General features: G+C 30.4%; 1 protein-coding gene across 10 annotated transcripts in view; it reads right to left on the bottom strand.

Annotated features, from left to right (window-relative positions):
- Positions 1-417: 417 nt before the first annotated feature.
- Positions 418-11,235, bottom strand: part of Dh31-R (Diuretic hormone 31 Receptor) — a 116,567-nt gene continuing 105,749 nt past the window's right edge. For 8 of the 10 annotated variants that reach the window (XM_011058599.2, XM_011058600.2, XM_087405913.1 and 5 more), the window contains 5 exons: positions 6,622-6,792; positions 6,099-6,222; positions 4,044-4,085; positions 3,871-3,954; positions 418-2,726 (listed from right to left, as the gene is read on the bottom strand). In XM_011058599.2, coding sequence (XP_011056901.1) covers positions 2,481-2,726; positions 3,871-3,954; positions 4,044-4,085; positions 6,099-6,222; positions 6,622-6,792 — 667 coding nt within the window. In that variant the 3' untranslated portion in view covers positions 418-2,480. Of the gene's footprint in view, positions 2,746-3,870; positions 3,955-4,043; positions 4,086-6,098; positions 6,223-6,621; positions 6,793-11,235 lie in introns of all 10 variants that reach the window. The other 2 variants (XR_015545001.1, XM_011058603.2) reach the window with 2 other exon arrangements.

Here is an 11,235-nt window from a genome sequence, read left to right as displayed (position 1 = left end):
TCATTTATTTTAATGTACGTTGTAACAAGAAATTACGTCTAATTTCTTGCCTCTGATGTTATAATTCAATAGAGCTGCAGCAAACTAGTCCAGAGCCTTAAGGCCGGAAATGTGTGCCTAACTCGGTCATCTTAAATGCGATATCAAAAGCGAGGAAATTGCGAGGAAATATACATGTTAGATCTTAGAGCTTATATCTATATAAAAAAACAATAAAACTACTTTAATTTTACAAAGCAAGTTTATTGCTGAAGGACGTTGGTAATTTTTTCAATTGTGTGACATATTAAATACTCAATAAAATAGATTTCTATCTATAAAGCACTCAATTATATTTATTATTTGATATTCTAATTTTATCTTTACTATTATATTTTCCTCATGAAGAATGGTGATGTTCGAGAAAGTAATCATATATCAGGCTAGTTAGTTTATTTATTTATATCCTTCCGCGCAAAATATATTAAATTTGTTAAGTATTTTTCTTGAGATTCGTTCCACTTGCGAAGATGTGAATTTTTTGTAAGCATTAAGATATACACGCTGTATATATAATATTCACATTTTACTTTTTATAAGATTGTTTATAATCGACACATTACATAGAATTTTATGTGTGTGTGTGTATATATATATATATATATATATATATATACACAATACACGTAACAAAACGATTGATAGTATGATCATATATGAAAAAAATTAATACTTTAGCTATTGTCACTTCTACTAAAGGAAAAGTTTAAAATTCCGTGAAATAAAATATGTTAAACGTATTTCTGAATTTTGTTTAAAATATATTATTTAAATTTGGAGATTTTTAGGTGATTGATTCTTGATGATTCTTGAAAACAATCGAAATTCTTGAAATTCTTCCACAATTGCTTTGGTAAGATTCTCTTTCAAACTTGTGTGAAACACTTCTTAAAATCATAAAACTTATTCGCAAAAATTTACTTTACTTGTGATTTTTTACAGTTATGCGATCTTCTCCACATAATACAGTTAAGACTAGTCTGTATAATACCGTATCGACATTTTATTCTAGTTACAGAATTTCCTGTTTTTACGGTTGCGTCGTGAACAATGAATATCAATATACAGTCGTTCCATACTTTTATATAACATCACGTAGATATTAAAATATGTACAAACAGATTGTGTTACTCACATTTAATATTTAACGATTAGTAAGAAACTAAAGCTAATAAATCACTTTTAAATAATGCACGAACAAATAACAAATTCCTCGCTAATATAAAAACGACAATCGTATAATCATTGATATGACTTTTCCTCCTCATCAAATGAATATTGTAAACATAGACATTTATATTTATTTTCAAGAAACCAGATTCTCGTTATGTAATTAGTTTTTTTTAGCTGAACTTTTTGTATGGTTCATTTTCTCTTTTTCTCTCCAATGTGGAGAAAAAAAAAAGAAAAAAAATTAACCGTGCAAGAATTTTAGCTAAAAAGAAGAAATAAATCTAATAAAAACTATCTGTTAAAATCGCTCCATTCGTACCTACCTTTGATAAGTATATAAATTTGTCCTTTTAAAAAATACGTTTTCAAATTTTTAGAACTTTTCGATCCTTAGCAAATTTCTTGGGACCTCTATATTTCAGGAGTATTATAAAATATCTTTGATCTTTTTTTTCCAAGCTTCGTTTAATATTGAGCAGTGGAGCGGAGCAGCGATACGGTCGTGTCTTTTTCATTTAAAAAAAATAAAAAAATTCATGCGAATATTCTATGCGAATTCAAATTACTCTGTTACATTTTTTTCTGTAATGTTAAATAGAATCGTACGTATAATGACAGAGAAAATTTTCCAAATGGTTATATTACACGTAGAAAATAAAATCTGTATGTGACTAAGATAAATATACTAATTCGTGGACAGTTAATGAACATGACCAAATTATCGAACGAAACAAAAAATTTTAAATATTAAAAATATAATATATATAATATAATATAATATTATATTATATTTAATGATATGTACAACTCTAAATAAATTCGTTGTTTATAAAAATTTTAATAGAATCAATTTATTTAGCGTCGAACATATTATCAAAAGAGTAATATATAAAATTTTTGTTATTTCGTCCAATAATTATGTTATGTCCACTGAGACTAACAATAGGTAAGTGATACATTTACCTTGTATAAATTTTCTGATTTCGTTTATTGTTATCGTTATCTCTCTGTATAGTTTGTCGTTTTCAACAAATGACATATTTGTGAATCACGAATCGATAAGTTTCGCCAACTCCGGTTTATCGATTATCTTGCGAAGAGGCCAGTTTTGGGATGAAAGAGAGGGAGAGGGAGAGAAAAAGAGAAAGAAAAAGAGAAAGAGAAGAGGGAGAGGGAGAGAGAGAGAGGGAGGAAGAGAGAAAGTGATTTTCTACGTGGTCCCGCAGTACGATCATTCCCGGTGTTGATCATTCCGGTCGATTCGATCATCAACACTGCGTCTGATCGCACTCGTCGTGGGAGAAATCGTCGCCGTCGCCACCGCGTTTGATAAACACCCGTGTGTGGTTATTGTTGCCGTGATTGCCCTGCCGGCTCGCGGCGATCACCTGCACAGTCTGCTGCGGCTGCTGCAGTTGCTGGTCTTCGCTCGCCAATCGCTTATTGCAGTCGTCGTCCCTCGGCACCGCTGCTGCCGGCTGATAGTCACACCTTCTCCTCTCCCGCCATCGGACCTGCGGTCGAGCGGATAAACTGAAACAGTCAACGTTCCATAATGGACTCGACTCGGGCACGCTGCTGTCACTGGCACGATACGGACGGATCATATATTATATATATATATGTATGTTTCTTTTTCCCTTTTTTTTCCCTTCCTATTTCATTCTCTCTCTTTCTTCCCCTTTCGATGATATATGATTAGTGGCCTGTTGCGGCGTCACCTCATTAAAACGGCACTCCACATCACGTGAGTTAGTATGCGTATGGGTTAGTACGCGGGTGGATTAGTGGCAGGAGAGGGACCGATCATGTGTGTTAGTCCGCATCGCACCATTGACGAGTCGTGCATACGGGAATTTCCAATCGGGGAAATATTATTTTCTCTCTCGAGCGTCAAGCGCAGATTAAAATTGCATTAAAATGACATTAAAATTGCAAGAGCGTTCTCCATTACTTTCCCCCATTTATATTAGGTAACGTCAAATAGTTACGTTCTAAGATTTTCTGCATTACTATCATGGCATCTTCAAATAATCTACGAAGTTTACTCGCGACTGAAAAATCGGATGGATTGAGAGAAATTGATAGAAATTCGTTTTCCTTATATTTGCTTATAAATTCCAAAATCCGTCACGGATAGCTTTGAAGCAACTTAATCTTTTTCTATTTAAAATTCAGTTATTTAAATTTTAAATTTAGTTATTTAAATTTTTTATAAGAAAATTTTGTAATATATATTGTATAATAATGAATTTTTTTCTTCTATTCTATATTGGAATAATATGATAATTCTGTCACTTTAGAATCCTCTTAAACATCAAAAGAAATTATGACTGAGTAGCTACGTATATATTATTGTCAACGAATTGAATGAAGAAATTAATGTAATCACTTTCGCAAAGTACCTAATAGAAAGTATGCTGATAATAATAGGAAGGAACAAAAAGATTCCAAAGGCTCTGGAATTAATCCATAATTTCGTAGATAAGAAATTCAATTCCACGAAACGGGTTTTCTGTCACTCTCTCTTAATCCACCTGGTTCTTTCCTCGAGTTCCTCTTATTTCTCAAAGGGTATCGTGGCAAAGGAAGCGGGAAGCATAGGCGTCATTTCAAATCGCAAAAACTCCATACTCTCTGTTCGTCAATACTGCATACCGAGACTGTTGTGGCCGTGCAGGAATTGGCTCGTTTTCGTAAAAGGGCGCTGCCATCCCACTTTCTCTTGAATTGCGCTATTACCTGTACCGCACATAATGAAAATATCATTACATAGCACAAAAGTTACTTTGGAGGTTGAAACGGCCGTTTCCGTAGTCATAGGAACTTACCTCGCCGTTGCAAAAGCAAAAAAGCACAGCCACACAGAGACCCTGGAAAAGAGAAATTACATTTTATCTCGGTACATCGAGCTCGAAACGTTTCCGAAGAAAATTCCTGTCAACTTTATTACGATTTCTTTCGCATGAGATACGAGGTTTTCCGATTAACTTGCAAAAATCGTGTCACCAATGAGCTATAAAATTTTATTATCATCCTTTATTACATGCTACGTTATTATTATTATGTGAAAGGTTGTAATGTTTACATAGTTAGCAAGTTTGTATTAAATTTGACATATATCCTAAAATTTGTGTATTATTTAAAAGTCCATCACAATTTTGATATTAATTTAACTCGAGATGGATATGTCAGAAAGTTATATAAACACAAATATTATATAAAAAATTAACACGCAAAAGTAACATTTTGACAATTTGGGAAAAAAATTTGGGAGGCACGTATCTTTAATAAAATTAATATTCGTAATATATATAAATATTAAATTAACAAATATATTTTATTCATTTATTAATTAAAAATTTATGTTTTATTAATTATTTTTATATTATTTTTATATTATAACTTATTCAAGAAACTAAAAATAACAATAATACTAAGAAATGTTGAATATTAAGAAAATGTTGAATTTAATACAAAATATTTCTGTAACACAAAAAATTATATTATATTATATTAACTCTCAAATATGTGGAAAATTTAACACAAAAATTTCAACAAGGATCAATTTTAATTCAAATATTTTTTATTATGCACACAGATAAGATTAATTCCATCTTACTTTCTTCTTAACGGCAAGAATAATTTTTTCATAATTTAATAAATAAACATTAAATTGGGGAATGCTGTATTTAAACTAAATGTTTGTGAAACGCATAAATTTATAAAATTGTATTATAAAAATTTATATGCATCAATAATTTACATTTGAAAATTTTTTTATATTTTATTTTTCAAATCATTCCTACATATAGATAACGAATAAATATAATAAAAGAATTGTGAAATTAATCAATAAACCACTTTTTGCAATGTTTCTCGTTACATACGACGTTGTTAAGATGCGCATATATGCGTTCTAACAATCGTATTTTTCAGATATAAAATGATTACACTCGAAGGCTTTCAAATATCAAGATAACTGATTCACTCGACAGAATCGTTCAATTAAATAGCAATTCCATCGATTTTATACGATATAAAGCGATTATATAACAATGCAGTCATGTTGACAGTCGTGTGTGAAAGCGCAATTTCGCACAAAATTTGATTGCTCGATACTCATACTGCTTTGGATGAGAATCTAGAAGGATGTCTCTTTATGTTTCTATTTGCATCGGATCGAGGAAATAAATACAAATATTGATTTAGAAAATCAAAGTATTGGTTAAAAGTATTCGGTAATTGAATTTAAATTGCGATAGTATTTGAATATTCCGTATACAGCGTCTACCTGTATTTTTTCCATTGTACAAAAGTCTATATATTTCTGACTGAACGAAATCTGATAGTTAAAAAAAGTTGACTGCGTCATGTTTCACAAATATATATATACACATTTGTCTCTAACTATAACTTGCTATTTGATTTTCAAACTAGAAATTTTCAAGAAAGATTAAAACCCTTTTTTATCATGGAAAACACTGTATTCGTCAAATTTGATTATATTTTTAATTCTATATGTATTTTCGATATTCTAAATTAACGAGAGATAAAATTCACTTTGTTAATTTATTTATATGCGAGATAGAATTTTATATGTTATGTGAAGAATTTCTATAATATAATAAAAATTAATTTGACATTGACGAATGCGTTGAAACGTAGGAAAGAGTAGGCTGTGATAAAATGCATATTAAATTCATAAAGCTTTCCGATGCACGATAAGCTTTACAATCTGATTCGATGTCTGTTTGAAACATGTGTCACAATGCGCAATACATAATTTCCAGACGCATTCATTATATTATACGATGTATATATAATTTACTTGTTCATTTTGTTCTTAATTTTAAAGCAATATGCAAAAATACAGAAGTACCAACCTGGAAAGAAGCGGTGATTGCTGAAAGGACCTCGTAAAAATTTTCCCAAGGATGATTTTTTGGCGGCCGAAATGGAATTACTAAATAGTGAAGACCCAAGAGGGGCACTAAAAGTAACGTGGCCCTGGCAACAAGACATCAGATTGAATCATACAATATATTACGAATATTATGAATAATTATCGTCATTAGTTTGTATTCGAAAGAATAATTATTGTCATTTTAATCTCAGTGTTAGTTATTAGTATTTTACTTAAATTACTAAATTATATTACTTTTGTTAATGAAAAAAAAACTGTAATGTTGTTAATACTATTGGATCGTTAAATGAAAGTTGACAAGTTTATAAAAAGTAATGCAAATAATTTATCGTGATTAAAAAATTGTACCGTACATGCTCGTAAATTTCTGTAGAAAGGAATACGTTCGTTACGCTCTTTGTTTCGTTCTTTTTTCTGCGCCGTCATGTCAATGTACAATTTGACATGAAAGGTAGCATACAGAAAGTGAAAAATTCAACTACCTGAAAGCTTGCAGCATAGATCGTGAAGGGCGCGTTCCAATGGCGGGACCAGCACGTAACTTCATGAGAAGAACTCGTACGATATTAAATAGGAAAAGTAGATTCAACAAAGTGGAAACGCATACGGGATAAATCAGCGCGTTCATATAATTGCCCTCATTGATCCAGCACCTAATCGTAACAATAATTTAATTCGTTACAATTTGTTATTTATTTGCCATTTATAATTGATGCAATTAATTATATTATTAATCTTTAATTTATTTACCAGCTGATACGCGCTTTTGTTTACTGATTTATCTGCTTCTTTTAATTACAAAGTTGTATATAAAAAGTTGAATATAAAAAATCTGATAAAATGATACTTTGAATTCTAATGAAGTATATTGTAATAAATTGTGTACTTTTCTTTCTATAACAATGGACGCGCGTTCTATCATCAAGAGAATTATAGTATTAGAAATACTTATTAGCTTATTACACAATACATTCAACGTACGTATAATTTTTGCTTTCACTGAGGCTTTGTGCGGTCACGTCGTGTTTTGAAAGTTGTCTTCGACAGAATTTGAAATATTATGCATGTCATTCGTCAGATACAAATGTATATTTGATACTTTTATTAATAAGGAAACAGGGAGTGAGAAAGAGAGCGTTTGTGTGTTAAAGATCGATCGTATCTCAATTCTTGTGTATCTAAGTATATCCACATTCGTGTATAGAAGACGCTTAATATAAATCCTTATTCTAACAAACCTGATAGAGGAAGATGATGAAAAATGTGTCAAGGGGATAACTTCATGACGAGCTTTCTGTAATAAATACAGAAGGCTGAGAGGAAAGTACATATAACAGATTGGAGGATCGCTGCTAGATATTGCCTTAACGCCGGCCGATTATAAAACATTTACCTTACAAGATAGGGAGAGTATACTGCAGAAATATATCGACGAAAATAGATGGATAAACCAAAGAATAGCGGATGCTGACGCGAATCTTGTGTAAAACAATCACGAGAAGATTTTAAGACTGAAATTTAAGAATATAATCTTACATTCGCGACAACAATATGTCACTTATATACATGGAACGACAAATATATAAGTTAATAACAAATGGCCCTATTTTTATCAAAATTTGAATTATTTATCTGGATAAGGAACTTCTTAAATAATTAATTACAATTGATTTCAACAATTGTCGATTATTAAATTCAATGCCAATTATGCAAATTATTTCTTACTTAACATAATAAGTTGAAAGAAAATATGATTATCGTGACATGCGAACGTTTCATAAAATTTTCATAATAATGATTGATTCGATAACGTTTACTTTCAATATGAAAGTTGTTTTCATCAATTTGATACTTTATAACGTGGCGTGGGTATAGCTCGTTATCGAGCCGTTTATTTCATCAATGTTCCGATATGTTTCAATCTGCGTCGCTCGTAAAGCTATTTGTACACATATATACACGGAGAATGTTTCCGGCATCTGGTGCAAAGATTGAGTATCCTCATGTTATTTCATTATTAAAGCGTATGCTGCACATAATAATCTTCGAATGAAGTAATTTTAATATTTCTACGTAATAATATAATAATTTACATTAATAATTTTAATTAACCGATAACAGCTATCATATCGACAACGAGCATTATGAAAAGTCATTTAATACATAAATACAGAAATGTAGAATCAAGAGACATAAAATCGAAATAGACACAATGTTATTCAAATTCATCAGACACTTCAATTTCTGAGATCTAAGTAAAAAATAAAATTATAATACAAAAAAGTGTAAAACGAGAAAGTACATTTAAGATTTATATACATAAGACCATTAATTTTGGTAAATAATTATGATTGAAAAATAATGTCTACGTTGCGTCAATTATTTAACATAGTTATGTACTTAAAATTTTAGCGTAGGGTGTCGTATTCAATCATTGCACTCCGTGAAAGTTTTAAAGTCGAGCACATGTAGAGTAACTCCGGTATATATGTCGCACCTATCAAAAACTTAATTTATTAAGTATTATTTACTATATTTAAACAAACTATATCAGTAAAAACTTTGACTACTCTCTACTATTAGTGAAACAAAATTAGAAATCTGAAATATTTATATTTCGCGTATTAAAAAATGAACTTTTTTAAACCCTTGCATTTTTGCCTTATATCCCATAGGGGTGATATATACTACTCATAGGGGGAGAAAGGGTATGTACGACTCATGAAAAATTTACAAATAATGCATATAAATAAAACATAAAATGACACAATAACTTATAAAATGCGTTTATGAAGTTTTATTAAGGAATAAAAATAATATAATAAATACGTATATGAAGTAATAAATAATAATTACAATTTTCCCACATGTATTACAAGTGTAATACATATTACATATTTCATGTAATGCGTTTATTGCATTTAGTGCACTGAATTCAATCTGCGCACTTTGTATGCTTTGGGTATAAATCCTGTCTGCTAAAAATGCTGATATATTCCAAACAGGTGGGACATATAAGACAACAAACTAAACAAAAAATACAAGAGCAAAAAACTTGTATTTTGTTATACAACATGCTTTACTATTCCTCTACACTCATATATCACGAAATAACCATTTGCACATTCTACAGTAATCATTTTATGTAGATCATAATTTATGATGGCGCTACTTAATACAGTGACACAAATCGATTCTACTTACAATAATTTCATTAATATTAACAGTAAGAAACTGAAATCATAACACAGTACTAATACTAACATAAAGGCATGTAACAGACTATTTGCAGGAAAATTATCCCCATTCCTTCTATTTTTTCTGACTTCAACGGCATAATTCCAGCGCGGCGTATTTGCCGGAGTTATAGAGCATAATAGATATCTTATATTGAGCTATAGCGCAGTAAATTATGACATTTGATGATCGAAATTGCAATATGACATGTTTATTAAATTTTACACTTTTATTAATTTCAAAACGTTTGCAAGCTTTTATATTTCAGATTTTACATGTAAATTTCGTGTTGCAAAACCCCCCGCGGCAAAGTAAAGTACCTACGTGCGTTAGGAAGTTGCGCTATGAACCAAATAAAAAAAATCGATGTAACGCGTGCTATGTAACAGGATGAATTGTTCTTCAAAAAAAGGTAAACCAACAATGGTTTTTTTTTTGTGACCAAGACCTCGCTTTTAGTAAAGTAACAATGGTGCTCAAAAGCGCTGATTCATTCTCAGGGATTTTCTCGGGTATATGTATATAATGTAAAAAAACTTAACGCTATATTTTATTAGCCTTTCAATTTCTGATCGCATTAAACTTTGAAAACTTAAGAAGTTACGGAAGTAATATTAGATTAATTAAAGATTATTTAATCGTATTAAAAAAAATCTCGACGCCAAAAAAATAATGCTATGGTAAACCTTTTAAAAGACATCTTTCTGAAATTTTCTAAAAAATATAGAAAGAAATAAGGATATAAAATAACCATCATATGATTACGATCTTGATGGATATGAATTTTTTGTCTCATTTCATATCATATTTTCTTATACTTTTATAGTAATCTCCTCCATATATAAATTCATATTTTAGAAGATCAAGATATTTATACATAAGAGATATTAGATCACTACATAAAAGTCTTTTTTTCGAGGAAAAAAGGTTTCTGTAGTAAATTATATAAGATGATTCTCTTCTCACGGCTATAAAAAGGGATTTCGCTTAAAAAGATTAAATATATAATTTAGAAGGGTGATTTTAAAGGGAAAAAGGGGGGTTTCACATGTACTATTTTCTTATGTAATTTATGGTTTAAACATGAAATACGAAATGTAATACGAAATGTAATTTGCCTAACTTGTACAAATTATTTTTTTGGACTTTTCCTTTTAGGATTTTCCTGTTTAATAAAAAACTCTTGTCAAAATAAAATATAAAATAAAATATTAAAATTTATCATTATATTATTCTAATATATTTGTTTGTTAAACTGCTAAAACATTTTGCCAATTTCACCCAATATCGTTTCGAATGTAGGAGGAAATGACTACTTTGTTTATATAAACACATTTATTTCTCAGCAAGTTATATCGACAGTTTTCGTTCAGCTGTCGTATATAATGGAACGGTAATGTAATTGTCGCACCGTGGTTTCGATCTTCTACCATGGCACATTTAGCTACCGCAGCTTCATGGTGATGGACATACCTAATTTTACCATCACGTACGCAGCTGACCGCATGCTGTTCTTGCTGAGAAATTAGTGTAGACCCTAGTACCCTTTCCGTGGTCGATAGGTACCACAGGTCAATAGTCTCCTTCAACGAATATCAAACACTTCAATTAGTAGACACATTCATTCCCCGTAGTTTATCGGAAACGCAGAAAGCGAAATTGTGCTAAATTGAGGAAATGCTAATTTCCTCAATTTAGCACACAATTGTATTTTTACATGCTACGTTCTTATCAATTGAAAAAAACGTTCGGAGTACGGATGACACGCAAAATAAAACTCGTGGCCTAAATATGTAAAAAAAAAAAACAAATTAGTTTTACTTGCGGGGAAGCAAAATTCAGGAGAACAGAGCTATATT

The sequence above is a fragment of the Acromyrmex echinatior genome, chromosome 4, assembly GCF_024713525.1.
Source record: "Acromyrmex echinatior isolate Ae372 chromosome 4, ASM2471352v2, whole genome shotgun sequence".
Taxonomy (NCBI): domain Eukaryota; kingdom Metazoa; phylum Arthropoda; class Insecta; order Hymenoptera; family Formicidae; genus Acromyrmex; species Acromyrmex echinatior.
The sequence above is the reverse complement of the archived record's forward strand: the minus strand, read 5'-3'. Positions and strand labels throughout refer to the sequence as shown.